At 31.4% G+C, this 18,058-nt stretch overlaps 1 protein-coding gene across 2 annotated transcripts; it reads right to left on the bottom strand.

Moving 5' to 3' along the window:
- Window positions 1-527: 527 nt before the first annotated feature.
- LOC107421369 (exocyst complex component SEC6) lies at window positions 528-16,146 on the bottom strand. Of its 2 annotated transcripts, XM_048475950.2 has the most exons (26): window positions 15,989-16,146; window positions 15,552-15,773; window positions 15,266-15,304; window positions 15,039-15,127; window positions 14,835-14,925; window positions 14,393-14,482; window positions 13,773-13,852; window positions 13,074-13,166; window positions 12,026-12,052; window positions 11,002-11,109; window positions 10,703-10,841; window positions 10,559-10,603; window positions 9,679-9,734; window positions 9,090-9,198; window positions 8,177-8,317; window positions 7,917-8,096; window positions 7,483-7,566; window positions 7,300-7,386; window positions 5,349-5,393; window positions 4,029-4,107; window positions 3,835-3,904; window positions 2,733-2,820; window positions 2,081-2,170; window positions 1,855-1,971; window positions 1,552-1,614; window positions 528-895 (listed from the first exon to the last, which is right to left on the bottom strand). In XM_048475950.2, exons 2-26 carry the CDS (start codon window positions 15,678-15,680, stop codon window positions 764-766), a joined length of 2,271 nt encoding a protein of 756 aa, XP_048331907.2. In that variant the 5' UTR covers window positions 15,681-15,773; window positions 15,989-16,146; the 3' UTR covers window positions 528-763. The 2 variants fall into 2 exon arrangements, with proteins under 2 accessions (XP_048331907.2, XP_048331906.2); XM_048475949.2 differs by lacking the exon at window positions 15,989-16,146 and having other exon boundaries at window positions 15,552-15,957.
- Window positions 16,147-18,058: the final 1,912 nt, after the last annotated feature.

Genomic DNA, 18,058 nt, shown 5'->3' with positions numbered 1-18,058 from the left:
TCAAAATTCGAGGGTAAAACACTTTGGAGTAGCTCAAAGAGGATTTGAGTCTCATCTTGAATTACATATGACGTGCATATATTTTTTTAATAGACTTTGATTGAAAGTTTAAAAAGTAAAAAAATAACACTCGTATTAAATATGAGAATAGTATGAACTTGCTGTTCAAATGTTCTTTTAGTTTCGAGAATAGCAAATATTGGGTTCATGTACTTGACAAAATCATTCTTATCTCAATGATCGAATGGACTAATTACAAAATTAATTATACATTTTATGATAATATAAATTATAAATGTTCCAAGTACAAATATCAATGAGTCTAATCTTATTTCTAAATATCTGAGAAATTTTTTTATCGTTTAGAATGAACATTTTAATTTAGTAGACTGACCTTTTGAATTGCTTCGGTCTAAACCTCATAGTCTGTACGCATGCAGTAGCTTTCCAACCTAATACCGATATTATATAAAAATAAATCGAAACGATCATATACAAAACATGGATAGTGAATAACAATAAAAAAGTGAAAGAATAAGTAATAAATTATAATAAAAATAAAAACAAAAAGACTTAGGTAAGCCTTCCAGAAAATTTAGACTACAAGCTCGAATTGCAATAGCAATCTTATTACACATTTCCTCAAATAATACATTACCACTAAAAAAAAAAAAAAAATTAAAAATACAAAGAGCAAAAATAGTTTACAAAGTCAAATAAATAAAAGCAATATTTCCGATCCAGAGTCTTGGCATTGCTTGAACTAAGTGAGCTTTCGCCATAAGGATCCCTTGGAAGCAGCTAAACACTTGACTCTTGGGAAAACAAAACCTGCCTTTGAGGGGTTTCCATCAACAAGAGAATTCTCATATATCTCTTTGCACTCTTGTACCACCTGTTTCCACAACAATATGAACACCTTTTGAGGATAAAACTCGAGCATTTTTATCAAAAAAATTACTACCTTGTACATCAAAATGAAACAAATCAAACTATAAAACATCATGTCATGTATATACATATATATATGTGTGTATATATGAGAAATGTCCTCCTAAGAACCATCTCTCAGGTTATAATAGAAGTGATGCGGCAAGTCAGTATGGATGACACCTCAATTAATGAATTTAAAACTGAACTCGTAGTTAGAAGTGTGACAGCATTAGGCACTTTCGCAAATCATCACGTTTCCCATTGTAAATTGGTAAATAGTTCCCAGTAAATCAAAGCTGATAAGTACATGCACGCGAATATGTTCTTGTAACATATGACGCACACATGTGCGTAGAGAATGAGTTCCAGGGCTGTGTTTTTTGCTGCTTTTGAAATTCTTATATAAAAGACTATCTTCTAAAAAGTTCACTTGCTTCCACAAAAATTTCCTTAACAGAAAATACAGGAAGCAATAAAACTGGATAGGACCTTCAAATGTTGTTTAAGATACAAAGAACATCAAACCCCAAAGTTTCATGCATGACTTCTATTATATTCTTCTTAGGTATGTGCTTTACATTCATTACTAGGAAGGTAGTAGAACAGTATTTCATATACCTCCTTGGCATCCTTTCGCGGTATGCCTTCTCTCATTCCGACAAGCTTCTCAACAACCTCGGGCTGCAAAGAGATCATCAGAAATATAGTGTGATAATTTGGAAGTAGCCTTCAGATACTTCAGGCATGCAGATTTACAATACCTTAAAACTCTTACTCTCCATGAAAAAGATGCTAGGAAATTACTAATATAAATATACAAACTTAGCCAACAGTCAAGCAATTATGCCGTGTTGGCTGATAATCAGAACTGGTATTACAGATTCAGCCAGAAAGAAAGGAATATAATGCTTTATGATTTACCGGGCAGTCAGGTTGGTGTTCAAGAATGTTTGTATAAATGAGTGTGAAGGTATCCAGGCTCTCTGCTGAAGCAAGTTCTCTTAAATCACTCAGGATTCTTACTCGGTTTTCGACTTTCTACAGCCAGATTCGAGGACATCAAGATTAGAAAATGTTAGAAATAATCAAATACTCGCAGAGTTATAAAATCACAGTGCTTCAGCAATGTCAAGGGAGAAGCACTCACAGAAACACTGATATACTCCCTGAAAAAATCCATGAGAACCTCTTCATCTAATCTCATCCGTTCAATAGTCTCTTCTTTAATGTAGTTCCTCTGTAGACAAGCATCACATGAGAATCAAAAAACAAAGAATATAGATTATAGGAGAACGCAGGGGTGAAAATGCCTTATCTAGAAGCAAATTACCTCAACCTCCTCAAGGATTTAATTAAAAAACAAACCTTCTTTTTGTTTTATAAATACACAAACTTGCCTGATCATTGTTAAATCTGAAAGTTTTAGTTCACATAGCTGAATTCATATTTTCTTTTTGTTTTATAGATACACAAACTTGCCTGATCATTGTTAAATCTGAAAGTTTTGGTTCACGTAGCTGAATTCAAACATATATCTTGATAGGCACTTTCATATTAAGGCAGAATTTTAGTTCAAAAAGAGGTATTGAGAACATTGAAAAGTAATATTGATCTATGTTACAGTTTCCGAATTAAATATAATGTGTTCGAGGATAATTAAAGAGGAGAAAATATCAAAAGAGCCTAATATGAGGTCATTTTAATTTCCAAAAGCAGGATCACCACCCCAAATTCAATAAGCCAAATGCAAGTTTATGTAATTTATGCTAAGTGAACAGTCTACTGTGTTAGAAATGAACCTGGACTAGAAGATGATCAACATAGACAACCACCGATTCCTCCAGGCAAGCCTCAACAAATCTCCTGAATGATCTTTCTTCAATGTACCTAAAAAAATACATTGAACTCAGTTAGGGTACGCATAACTCATATGTTCGACTATAAGTAGCACTTGATTATTTTTATATATTGCCTAATTTTACACTGAAGTAACGTATAAATAGAATAAATTTTATTTCAATTTTGTGCAGTGCATACAATGGCTAGTTTGGGAGAGTCAATCCCCGCATAAAGGAACTACAAGCCAATAAAGGACAATAAATAGACCATTGCCAGACCATGAAAAGTGGAGTTGTCACACCTCGGAACTTATGGAAGCATCAAAATGTACCTCAAAAAATGGGACACTTTAGAAGGAAATCAACCTCCAGACTTAACATTATGACAAGGATGAAGATGATTACACTGACCCAGCAAATATGGATCCAGAAAACGACCATTTATTGACCTATAATATGTATAGCAAAGGAATCTGAATGGGCAATGAAAAGCAAGCAAGAGTATTAGAAAAGAAAAGGGGATTCGTCAATAGCTGGTGGTAGTAGAGAACCAAAGCAACAATTATGTTGCACTCAGAGCGTATAAGAGCCACATTCACAAGCTTCATTCACACCAATAAAATTTCTATAAATGGTGAATTGCAAGACAAAAGAGGAGTGTTACAATATATTTACAAGAAGTAACTTCACTTAGAAGATTGATCAAAAGCAAAAATTCTTCACTCGCGACCCACAAGAGAGTGCCACCAAGTAAGGCATTCTTTGATCATTTTAACATACATGTCATCATTGATAGTCAGCTAGAAGTATGTGCATCCTTCAATCGTTGACTAACCAATTTTTGTCCTCTTCATAGTGTATTGTTTCTTTTACTACTCATTTATTTATTTTTATGCGAAACTTATACTACTTATTTATAAATAAACAGTTATGGAAGTATCTCCACCCTCCCCCAACAACATTCAAAAAAAATTAAATAATAAAGAAAAAAAGGTATATATATATATATATATCTATATCTATATGTATAAAATTATTGATGAGTGAAGGAAAGTAAACTTACATCTTTACATCTGTAAAATAATCACCGAATGTTGCAACTAGATACTCAGTAACCTGTCCTTCTGCCCATTCTGAAAGATTCGAAAGGAGTTAACTTAGATACAAGATTAAATATATCGCACATTCCATTTAGGGTGATATTGCTTTTGGACAGCCCATGTAGAGTACAATGACAATGCAAATAACATGTTTCACCTTTCTGATATAGCTTGACAAGTAACTCCTGCACCCCAGGATCTTCAAAGATAACACTAACTGTTTGATGGACAGCCTCCTGTCGGAAAGAAATTTACATGTGAGCTCATATCCATACAAGGCATCAAGAAGACAAGATGCACTACTTATGTTAAGAAAGACTACTATCTAATGGTTGCTCAAATACCAAAACTGACAACATGTCGACAAATATGGACAAATATGCAAATATATAAACAGGTATATTGATATGTATTCAATTGATCAGTGTGACAGTAAGCCATTGGTAATTCAAAGGTAGAATTTCAACCAGATATTAAGCAGTCTCCAGGATAAGCACAGGGTATGAAAAAATCCCTGTTGCAAACTCCGTGGTTGATTTTTAACCTACCAATCCCTCCCCCACCTCCCAAAAAATAAACTAAAATAAAACAAACAAAAAATTGAAGAAAGAAGAAATAAATAAATAAGAATAGATGACTATAGCTCTATGCTGCACCAAGTTATTGCATTAAGTCAAACTTCCGGTCATGATGCAATAAAGCACAGAAACACACTGAAGAGAAGATAGAAGTAAAAATGGATCTGAAAAAAATACATTTTCTTTGCAGCCATATCCATGAAACGAATTAGGACCAAAGAACATTCCTATAGTCCCACCAGATAATATGTGATTAAGCACAATATTTTTCTTTTGCTAGTGGTCAAAAAGATGTGAGCATGTATTTACATAGTCATCATGATTTTGGTAGAAGGCATGGATAACCAAAGCCTCTAAGGCTACACATGTGGAAAAGCTGCTATCTTTAAATTCTAGAAAGGATGATGAGAACTGAAGCGGCTCAATATACTACTGATCGAAGTCAAATGATTGAAAGGCAGACTCCTAATTAAATCTCTAAATAACACTTTAAGAAGTTCCCGAGTAAGAAATCAAAGAGGCTCAATATGCTACTGACCAAAGTCAAACGACTGACAGAAGACTTCTAATTATATCTCTAAAGTCTAAATAACACTCAAAGAAGTCCCCAAATAAACTAAATGCATCAAATTCTCCAAGATATCCAAAGAGTTATAGACCAAGGAATAAAAAACTGGTCTATGTGCGTTGATAAACTACAATTCACACAGAAGTTGGAGGAAAAAAAAAAAAAAAAAATGAAGATTGTTGCTTTAATTTTCTTGAATATCAAATCATAAAAAATTTAAATACGGAAATAAATAGAGCAGGAGATGAAGTGTACAATGTCTGAAGTAAAAATAAACAAAATTGGCAAGTGCATGCAAATGCACACAAAAGAACAAAAAAAGTCAACATACCTTTGCAACCTCTAAGAAACCTTTGCAAGTGTCCTCAAAATTTACCTGTAAGATGAAAAAGATAAATATCTTAGCCAAAACAAAAAAAAAAAAAAAAAAAAAAAAAAGATTAAAAGAAACATTAAAGTTTCTGTCTTTTGATAAGGTGATGAAAACTGAATAAAAGGAGAAGATGAGTATTTTTCCAACTGCAATTAAAGTCATAATATAAAGATAACCCCAGACAACAAAAATTAAAACCACACAACTAAACTAAAAAAAATGAATATTAACTCACAATTAAAGGGCCTTTTGTTACTTCCAAGACTTCCAGGACAACCAGTAAGCAACAATTGGCAATTGGCAATTAAATGAAACACCCAATACAATTACACTTCAATTGACAATACCACGCAGCAAGTAAGGTATGTGTAAAAGAAAATTCTTTACACATTTCTCAGAGAAAGCTCCACCAGATAATGTCTCTAAAAGTCATCACCAAGATTTGCATATACGTACACAAACATGTACAAATAGGCAATGTTGTCAAATTTTGAATGGTATCATGATTCATGTCCCTTTTTCAAAAAGATTGAATCTTGAATTGTAAAGTATCATATATGTAAGATGCATATTAATTCATATATTTTGTAAATACTTTATTTATAAAGATTTTTAATAATTACAATGAAATATAGTTCACAAATTCATTAATAATATAATTTCAAATTTTATATGCTCTTAAGTTGTGTGAAACTTTCAAATTTACATGTATTTGTAATTACATTAAATAAATTAAGTAGATTATATAGAATTTACATAAAAGAAACGAAAAAGCAATACAAAACAACAAAGAAAGAGTATGGTAATTTATGAAACTGAGTTGGCTTTTAAAAAGAAACATTTTTTCTTTGGGCTTGATCAATTGTGTTTATGCCCAAAGAAGCCCATAAAAGTTTCACTACATAAAAAGCCAGCTAACTCGAAGTCATGTTTTAGAGTGTCTTGAAGGAATTAGGGTTCTTAGCCAAAAACCATGTAAAAATTGAAGCACCATAACTTACTTGAGCTGCAAGGATGACAACAATAGATTCTAACAATGAAAATTTTCTTTTTCTACCCTGTAATTTATTCCTCAACTAAATCTGTTGTATTGTTTGAATCACCAATACACTTGCGTTTTTCAATTTGCCAAGCCAAGATGAATGATTCTTGTAACTTCCATTGTGTTAAGCTATTTGAACCATTTTGCTTGCGGGATGATATGAACTGTGCAATTAGTATCATGAAACATCCATCTTGATAACACTACTGATAGGTACTGTATTTCCTTGACCTAAATGGGTGCTGATTCCAAAAGTAAAAACTACTAAGACCATAAGCAAAAATGAGAACCATGAACTACTACTATAGCCCAACTATACCAACCTTTTTTACCAACCAAAACAAATAATAATAATAAAAGTAGAAATAAAAAATTTTAAAAAAAATAAATAAATAAAGAGCCAACTTTAGAAAGTTGAAGATTACAGACATGTAATACTTTAAAGCTCACAAACATTAAAACAACTAAACTAGCAGATCAATAGGACAAGAAACAAAAACATTTAAATCAATAAAAGTATACAAAAACTACCCCTAATTCTTTATAGCCTGCTGCAATGAGTTCAACAATGTAAATGGCTTCCTTCCACAATATGGCATTACTGAGATTGGAGTTCTTTCAAGCAAAGTGCATCAGAAAAGCTAAAGGGAGAAATCACTTGGAAACTAAAAATCATATTCTAACGTGGAAAATTGTTATCCAAATAACCAATAAGACAATGAACTAAACAATAGAAATCTAAAGGAACCAATTTGCACTAAAAAGAAGTTGAAAACTAAAGCAATATATTCTTTTTACACTGCAATTTTTAACAAAATTGGAATAGAAACAAAACAGGATAAAAGACCTAAGATCATATGGAATAACCTGCTCAGCATAGTTCTGTGGAAGAGCTTCTATTGTGCTATTACTTAGCTCCATTGCAAGATCATAGCAACGCAAATTATTGTTAATCTGCAGATAATTGTAAAGTTGAGAAATATTTTCATGTAATTTCCACTCAAAACATTATAAATATAATTAAATTCTAGCAGGTAAATGATCACAAACCATAGCACATAAAGGCTCCAAACCAATTTCAGAAGCTGGTTCTTCAAGTCTTCGCCTTTCAGCTGCTTGAAAGTCAATCATCACCTAAAGAATACATAAGAGGAAGAAAAGCAAACAGAAGTCAATCTACCTAAATAAACCAGGATATTAAGCAATAATATTTAAAATATCTGAACGATACTCTTCCATACGTGCTGAATTTGTCATAACAATAATAACATCTCTCTAATTTTCATGAGAAGCAACTGTGCACACATTTAAACAAGAAAGCATTTTTATATGTTATGCTAACAGAAGTCATCGAGCTTTAAAGGCCATGGAACTTTCCTGGCACAACTATCCATATTCATTGAAGTTGGGTCTTACAGGACTTAAAAAATATCTCAAAATAATAAAACTAGCATCTAAGAGTCACAGAATAGTAGCTAAATTACCTGAATAATTGCCAAAGCAATTCTGTATAGCATAAGATCAGTACTATTATCTCGAACAATTTGCACTTGCTCGCCTAGAATCCTGAACAAATCAACAGCAGCCGGTGTATATAGTTTTCCATCTTCCGTTTTCTTGGGTGGTTGTACCTTATCAGCTTCTAAAATATTCAAGTACCATTTCTACATAACAGAACAAGCACTTTAACAGTTAGACAATAAAATTTTCTGAAGTAAAGCACAAAAATCCCATATAAGGTTACCCTTGTTGTAGCTTGCATTCTCTCGACATACGAATTCATCAAGGGATCCATGGCACCACTCTCCGAACAAACTTGAGCTAGAGACTCATCAACACCAAGCCCAATCAGATTCTCTTGGTATTCAACCACCCAACCTGTTACCTAGTTCCACACATGAAAAAGACAACAACAGGAAGTAGAACTTAAGACATTCATTTCAATTACATGAAGAACAGCCACAAAAAGATGCTTCCATAAGGGGACTTTTAACCGTTAGTAACAAATGGAAGGTTTTTTCAAGACCAATGCTCAAGATGTGAGGCTTCTATGGGATAAAACTAAGTTTGCTCTTATCTTTAGGCTTCTACATCCATGGAGTTTAGGGATATACATATGTTATTAAAAATTTAGTTGGAGGATTGTTCTGTAAATACTTTTTTACTAACTATTGTAGTAGGGGAACTTTCATGGTCTGCTATCTATCATTAATTCCATTGTTAGAGTTGAGTTTTCATCAAATAAAACTCCATTTCAATCAGTATACTGTTGTGTATAAGGGGAATTTTCATGGTCTGCTTCCATCATTAATTTCATTAAGAGTTCAGTTTTGTATTAAACAAAATTAGATTTCAATCAGTAAAAATGTGTTTCTACTATAAAATCTAGTTAAAATAAAGCAAAATTGGAATTTATCTGAAATAGATATCTTGAATTGAAACCATTTTCCCCCCCTGCAGAAGCACTGTATTTCTACTATAAAATCTAGGAACAAGACAGCTATGTTAGATTTTTATCTGAAATAGATAACTGAAAACCTGAAATAAAGTATTGCTATATTTTTATATCCGTGGAGCAAACAATGTAGCTCTAATTTAAGAAGGAATATTCATTTTTGATTATGAACATGTTAGAAACACATGACATAGAAAGCTACCTTCAAAATCTCTATGTTTGTCAATTCATTTGCCCTGTCACTGAGCAATCTAAGCATCTGAATGAACCTCTCGGTATATAGGTTCACCATGAGTTGGAATATCTCATATCTGCATGCAAGAAAGGAAAGCAACAAAACGTTTCTATATAAGTTATGTTTTAACAATATAAATCCACATTATCATATGCTATCAACAATCAATCTTAAAAATCAAAACCTCTCTGTCATCATTCCTATACCCATCTATTTCCTTGTTAAAAATCAGCATAATATCTAGTATTTGTCTCCCAGTTGCAAAAGTTCCTGGATTCCGAATATTGTCCTCTAAACCTCTCTTATTCTAAAAGACATTGAGTTTTATCTCCCTTTAATAGCTTTGTAAGGGCTGTTTCGACATTTCTACATCAACGTAGCTTGGCATGTAGGTTACTACCAGTCAGCCAATAATGGAAGTCTCATTAACAATATCTATATGCATAAGGATACAAACCAAAGCAGATTCATGCAGTAACTTAAGATCACAATTGAAGAGAAACAAATTTATTAGCTAAAAATCACCACAAAGTCGAGGAAATTATAACGGGCAAACCTTGGAGGGAAACAAGGGGCAACGTAGTCATAAATGTCTCCAAGCTCTTCTCCAATCTAAATCATCAAAAACAAAAATATGAATGACAGCATATGAACACCTACTGATAGCACATAGACCTACTAACATAAAACAAAAGTAAACAATACTGCTAACATGACAAAAAGAATTAACTTGTATTTTTTCCAACTATGTTTCCTGCCCCATACCAAGATTATTCAATAATTTCTTTGCAAAAAGAAATAAAATCAATCAAGCACAAAACGATGCAGCTTTTGGTTTCAAAAAGGAATCGTTACAAAATCCACCCACATGTTTAGGCCTTGTTTCAATTTGGTCCCTTGACATTTTTTTAGCAATGCCACCCCTAAAACTATGAGATAATGTTAAATAAATCATTATGTTATTTTAGTTGAATTACCACTCTTCCAAGCTTATGCTAATGGGAGGTGGGTCATCATTATATTTATATTATCTTTATTTTTTTATGACAGTAACACCTGATATTCACAACAAAGCCCACATAGGCAATACCTGTCCACGTTTATAAATTTTATATCCAAAATTGAAATCAAATTCAAGCATACACTGGCAACCTTGGATTTCTCATGAATATCATATGGTGAATTTCTTTAACCTTTTTTCAAAAAATATTGTAACATGACTCATTAAACATTACATAAAAATTCATGTATGGCACTCTTACCCAAAACAAAAATGTTAAGGTACAAATTTGAGTTGTGACCCAAAGTAGTGATGGTTTTTTAAATTATGCCACTAAAAAAGTAAATGATGCAAATGAAAAGAGGCTTATTGGCCGCACACAATATGGAGAATTAATCATAAAATCTACAGTATTGTGGATATCATCTACGCATACCGTTCGAGCTTCCTCTAATGCTGCTTTAAGATCCTTGAAAACAAGCTGATGCACAAGTACAATTGAAATAAATATAAGAAACAATAAGCAATAGGTTAAAATATTTATCTTTTATAAATAATGTAACAGGAATTCAGGAAATACCTCTTTCAAAAGCTTATTAAATCGTCCTTCAACAGTCTTTCTTATTTGCTCATAGCATTTATCCTTATAGCCTTTTCCCTGAACCTTCAATTTCTGCTGTGTTAGGTTTCTTGAAGAAACTGATGAAGCAGTAGACTTTCTGCAAAATTAAGAAAAAAAATCTCCATCACAAAGTCTAAGGTGCTTCCGTTAGAAAATGCATAGTAATGCAGTATACAACTATGCATAACATCATAGGACGATGAAAGACCAAAGACTGAGCTATACACAAAAACTGAAAATCACTTCAAAATAATTACTTGGCAGTTCTGCGAGGATTTGCAATTGCAGCCATAGCACCACCTCCCTCAGCCTCAGCTGCCTCCTCAGCAACTTGCTGATCAAGAATTTCTTGCATTTCAACAACCCTAGAAGAAAAGACAACCCAAAAATTAAAAAAAAAATAAAAAGAATGAAAGTTATGAACTACTGAATTAGTACCAAAGTAAAAAGTTAGAGCAACTAGTTTAGTGGTTGAATATGCACTCCCTTCAGTTGAAGGCCTGACTAGTTGAAGTGAGAGTCAGTTCAACTATAAAGGATAGGAATTTTAAGGAATTTATAAAATCAAAATCAACTTCTGAACTCATAAAAACACAATTCAGGGTACTGACCAAAACACAGTACCTTAAAGACTATTTGCCAACCATTATGTGTAGCAGAAGAACAAATAGTATCTAAAGCCAATAAGGCTTTGTGGGTCAAATCAAGTGCATTTGTAAAAAACCTCCTATAAAGAGGATATGGTTAACTTTCCAAATGCAAATTTCTTTATTAGGATTCACTAAATCATAAGCCAATTCTGGACAACTGAAATCTTTATTAGTTCAAATACAATGGCCTTGACTTAAAAAAATAAGCAATTGGAAGAATTCCTAAATTTCAAATTGCAAATGCAAATGAATGAAGCAAAAGAAATAGAAAATATGTATATATATATATGGGGTTTGAGTTTTTCAAAGGGAAGTAGGGAACTGAAACAATAGATCCTACTCACCTTGTTTTAAAGAAACATAAGGAGCTTTCCTCCGTCATTTGACTCTTTACATGACTTACATGGTAACATGAGGGCATAGATCTCATAGTTTCTTTCTTTATGCACTATTACTTCTACGTAAGCAAATTTATTTTATTTAAATATTTATCAGAACACATAAAAAGTGGAGTTTAAAACAACAACAAAAAAATAAATAAATATTTAAATAGCAAAAATAATTTGTAAGGAGAATGGCAGCCTATTGAACAACAAAGATATAACAGCAAAAAATATTTTCAGCAACTAACCTCAAAGCACGAACCAAAGTTTGTGGGCTGCAAAACAAAAAAATTAAATAATAAAATAAAAATTAGCATTAAAATTATCAAAACATACATGAGACAACACACATTGAAGACTTTCATTGGATGAAGATTGTTCAGTAATTTAAACAATATCCATTTTGTAGCAGCTAGTAGTAAATAGAAAAATTCCTAATAATAAGAGGATATACTTGCCTAACTTATTAAAAAAAAGTGCAAGCAAAGGCATGAGAATATATAGGGCCAATGAGAAACACGGTTTGTCTTAGACTCAAAATCTTGAACTTATGATACCCTCAGAAAAATGCTAATAAGATGATACTACAAAAAACTTTGTTCTCTTGTTTGTTGGCACTATGACACCTTTTTTTCCAAGAAGGTTCGAACAATAAATGAGGAGAGTCATCAATCAAGAAATTGAAATGGGAATTGCAAATTGCAAGAAAAGGATTTAGAGGGGTACTGAGTTTATATTCTCCTAGCAGACCTATTGAATTAAGAATCACCTGCTCAATTAAACTAATATTTATATCCATATTCAACCTCCACATTCAGCTTTAGAGGGAAGTATGATAACTCTTTAAATTCCTACATAGATTAAGATTAGCATCAGAGCCTACATCAACAGCAAAAAGGAAAAACTCGGAAAAAGAATTACTAAGAATCAGATACATTGTTGTTATAACAATAAACAAACTTCATAACTGTAAATCAACACAATAACATGAAGAATTCCCAGTATAGTAGAATTTGGTTTGCTTCTTAATTAACCAGGGAATTCTCTGCCTTCTTTCATTAAACAAATTTATATATTATCTTGGAAGGACCATCTTTCTGTTGTGAAAATGTGAAAAATAATGCTGAACATTCAATAGAACGGTCCCAAAACTCAACATACTGACGTACATAATAAATACAGGTAATGTAAGTGAGAGAAATCACTAACAGCACCATCACATAGATTAAAATATAATTAGAAGACAAAAAGGTAGAACTCAAAATAAATAATTTTTGAGATTATAAAAGATTATACCTTTCTTTAGAAAGTTTATAAAAGTTGGAAATATGGCCCCATAATGTCTTCTCAAATGTCTCCCAGGTCCGATCTACATCTTCAAAATATTCCCTGTGATGAGTTCCAAATATAAAAAGAAAAGGAAACAAATTCTTAAGTTCACAATTAAAGAACCATGGAGAAAATCAAATTAAATACAACCATAAAGCATGCATTCATCATTCTAAATATCAGTATCATGCGTGCCTCCTTTTTCTAACCTTTCAATTCTCAAAAATTATGTAAGCACAGCATATTTGAATCCCAACCAAACAAACCATCAGATCTAGCTTTTTAAAATACCAAGCCTTCCAAAGAAGGAGACTAAACAAGAAGCAGACACGTATAATCTAATTTCCAGGTTGGTTTTAAAAAATTGTAGCTGCAAGCTATCACCAGATCAAAAATTTTCTTTTGTCCCCCAATATCATTTTAGCTGATATCAAGATATTCTTTATTCTAGAACAGAAGAATATTGTCTAAGGATCGTGAATATCTAGATATATCTGTATATTTCCATACTGTTGTTTCCAATGAGTTTAGTCCTCCTTTCTAGTTGTACTTTTTACTAATGAATTCTTTTGCTCAATATAAAAATAGAACATAAAAGCTGGTCAATGGCATCTACCTCAATATAGAACCTAAAATGCCACAAGAAAATTAGAGAAGAATATAAACCTTAGCCTGCCAACTTCTTCCTTGTGAGATCCTGCAGCTGCTAATGCAAACCTCCGTTTCCCATCAAGAGCTGTTAACCTCTATGACAAAAACAGAAGATGGTAAAGGAAAGACAAGGCTTACAAATAAGTGTATATAACTTACAATGCATAACCAAGGAAAGACTGAAAGAGAGAAGAAAGAGAAAGGTAGAAGAAAGGAGAGAAACAAACGGGAGAGAATATGGAATGGTGAAATTGAGTAACATCCAATTACAGAATAACATGAGTTTTAACATGGAAAATAAAAAAAAGCAGGAAAAAAAATATAAAAGACAACTAATATACCTCGTACCAGTACATAAAATCACAATTTTAGAACTTTTAGCAATGAAAATTTACGAAACACTTATTTTTCACTTTTGAAACTCACAAAAATTCTAAAACCATATTCTATCAAAATATCAACTGCTTTACATTACAGATGACTTTCCTATGGTACAACTGTAGCTGACGACAACAGTACCAGAATGAACATAAATCTTCTAACGATTGTACTTGAGAATAAACACAAAACGCCAAATTAGCAACAATCCTGACTCTTAAATTGAAATATAATTCTCATGAAAACAACTAATTTACCTCGTAAGTATTAACAAGTTCTTTATCATCACTTAAAGAGTCTCGTGCCTCAGCTGCTTCATCAGAAATGGACATCATACCCTCAACATCCTATAAAAGAATTAAGAAATTAGCTGGACAGCAACCACAGAATAGAGCAGAATATGAAAAAATTAACAGGCACTCAAGCTTCACATTCTGGTTTTTCTGTATCCCGTTTCCACCTGTAAACTACGTAAGAAGACTGTTTTACTGGAAGCTTTGTATTACGTGCCTATAGCAGCTTTTAGCATCATATGAGTGAATTAGGCAACGGTTAGGTAAACAGCAGCATGATCCTTTCTAGACTGTAAATATTGCAGGTCCAAATAATAAAATGCAAACATGAGCTTGAAAACAAATGCCCACTTATAGACACTTTTTTTTTTTTGACAACATATTTATGTAAGGTCTAGACACGCACCTTTAGCGTTGTATTTAAGTTATTCCTTGCATTGCTAAGGAGCTTTATCTGATCATGATTCTCAATTAAATTTTGGCATTCTTGACATAGCCTGATACGCAAACCAATTATGTCAACCAAAAGAGCTATCAAATATTACATAAAAACAAATGCTAAGCATTCAACTCGAAGTCATAAACCCTTGGTATATCTCATGAAACATACTTTTCGATAGCTATAAAATTCCCTCGGAGCTGTTTTATTGACTTCTGCGATAAGGATAGCGATTCAAGTCCAGCTTGCGCCTGTTCAACCTGCAGTAAAATGCATCATGTTGTAACCAATTAAACCCCGAGAATTGTTGAAGTCTGAAGCTTCTCTCAGCTCCATAAACATGGTAAAAAAAACAGCAATATGCCAAAGTTAAAGGGTTTAAAAGCTTGAATATATACCTGCTCGGCAACCATCGTACTAAGTTGTGCATCATTTGCCTGATCACGAATACAAAAACAACTTTCAGAATGCAATTGAAATTAGATTGCAATGCAGCTTGATATTCATCAAGCAATTTTTTTTTTTTTCCCTTTTATTCAATCCAAAATTATTATTTAAAAAAAGAAAAAGAAGGGGGAAAAAAAAAAAAAAAAAAAGCAATTTCATAGCACTATTCAACAAATTGGAAAGTCTTCCAATTGAAGCTGAAAGAAGATAATGAAAGCAAAGTTCAAAAATTCGAACCTGTTGGCGGGTAATGTAATCGGCTTTGATGGAAGAGATGGACTGCAAGAGCTCGGGAAGCGGCAAGAGCTTGGCGACCTCTCGTACGGCCGCTTCTTTTGCTTCCACTCCAAGATCTTCGACCATCATCTTTCTGAAAGGTTTTAAAAAACCTCAAAACTCCAACAAATTCTACACCGCGAATCGAAAACACTGGCTATTAAGGCTCAAAATTGAGCGAGCCTGAGCCAAAAAAACAGAAAAAAAAAATTAACAGAAAAGAAAATTCACGAGAAAATGAGGAATAAAAGAGAAAACCGAAGCCTAAAAAATAAGAATGAGCTTTGGGAGAGAAGAAAAATGAAGATTTCTGAGAAGAAAAAGAGAATGAAAGCATCAAAGCCAAAAAAATTAATAAATAAATAAAAAAAAAGAAGGAAAAGTTATCGAAATCTAACAACGCGGCAGTAGAAGAAGACTGGTTGTTCTTCCTTCTTCAAAACGGTGCCGTTTTTCCAATTTCTCTCTCTCTCTCTCTCTCTCTCTCTCTCTCTCTCTTCCACATCAGATCCTTCTCCGTGCTCGCAGCAGCCAAAAAACCCCCTTTTACAATTTCTGTTTCGGCCCAACTCGGGAATTTTCTAACCGTTTGAGTGGCAGTTTGTGGTCCCACTTTACCAGGCGGCAGTCTTTGAACGGTAGCAGCAACTCGTTTTTTTTTTTTTTTTTTTTTTTTTTCAAAATATTGTAATACTATCGGCAATAAATATATTTTTTACAGTTTTAGACAAAAAAAAAAATATATATATATATATACAGTGCACTATACATTTATATTTTTATTTTTATTTAAAATTATTATTAAATATATTTATTCATTAAATTTATTTATATCTAAAAATATAAAGTTAAATATTGAAAAATCATTTTTATATTTTTAAATAATTATATACAGTTCTATAAATATTAAATTTATCTAAAAATTTATATTATTTTTTTTAATTTTTAAAATTCTTTTAATTTATTTTAACATCAGGATTCTTTTATTTATTAATTGCTCTACCACCGTCATAGTTTTTGATCGCTTTGTCGTTTATGCATGTTTTACATACAAGACAACTTGCTCTTCAAAAAAATTTTACTTTTGAATTATATTAATCTTTTAAATATGTGATATTGAATTTTCATTTATCCATCAATAAATCCTTTAGAACCTCTCTTTAAAAGCTTTCCAAACCATTTCAGATTGACCAATATTATTATTGAAGGTTGCAAGAACAGAGGAACTAAAAAGAGGAGAAGAAGCAGAAAATGGTGGTGGTAGAGCATGTAATAAAAAAATAGTTTAAAATTTTTAGAAAAAAAAAAAGAAATCACTATCAATATAGCATCATCGCTGGCAACTCTTCCTTTATCATGTAATATCCTAAAGAGGTAGAAGAGAAAAGAGGCTTTGAGGGGAATAAAATCTATAAAAAAAAATAGATAAACGGGTAGTTTAGAGGGGTGGAAAAAATTGAGGACTGAGTTGAGATATTTTGATACTGTAAGTAGAATTTTTTTTTAAACATTTTAAATATTTTCATAAATATATGATTAAATAATTTAAATATTATTAGAAATATGCAATAGGATGTTTTTAAAAATAAATATTTTATATGTATTCAGAAATTATAACTGAACATTTTAAATACATTCAAAAATATACGATTAAATATTTTTAAATATAAATATCTCAGAATATATTTAAAAATATATAACCAAATATTTTATATACATTCAGCAGTATCGATCGAATGTTTTTAGATATGAATATCTTAAATATATTTATAAATATATGACTAAATATTTCAAATATATTCAAAAAATATATGATTGAACAATTTTAAAGACATTCATAATTGTTAAACCAAACAATCCGACGAATATATTTTTTTATTGTCCAAAAATATTCTAATAAAACAAAAATTTATGAAATTTCTATGTCCAAAATTATTATAAAGAATTTTCATAGAATAATGTTTGATTTATAAGCAATTTGTAAAATTTTATAAATTATGAATATTTTAAATATTAAAAATATTATATAAAATTATTTTTTATTTTTTATTTATTTGCTACATATAATATTTTTAAAATTGTAAAAGGACTTTTCAATTTTTTTAAATAATTCGTGAGGTAACTTCTTTTTTTTTTTTCCATTAGTTTTCCTCATTAAATTGTCTTGGGAGTTGGGACAATGAAATATTATTATTTTTTCTCCTATTCTAATTTTTTTTTTAAATGAAAAATCCCATTTTACATGCGAAGTCCCAAAAAAATTCATTGCACATGCAAAAATGCGCATTTTTGTATTATAACAATTCTCTTCTTTTAATTTAACCAGCCAGCAAAAAAATATACACTTATTTTTTCGTAGTTTTGTTCTATTATTAATAAAATAAAATAAATAAATAAATTTATATTTTTCTATTTTTTGCTGAGAAATTTATTATTATAATTTTTTTTTTTTTGAGGGACTAAGTCAA

This window comes from Ziziphus jujuba, chromosome 5 (genome assembly GCF_031755915.1).
Source record: "Ziziphus jujuba cultivar Dongzao chromosome 5, ASM3175591v1".
Classification (NCBI taxonomy): domain Eukaryota; kingdom Viridiplantae; phylum Streptophyta; class Magnoliopsida; order Rosales; family Rhamnaceae; genus Ziziphus; species Ziziphus jujuba.
Note: the sequence above shows the minus strand (reverse complement) of the source record. Positions and strands in the feature narration are given on the sequence as shown.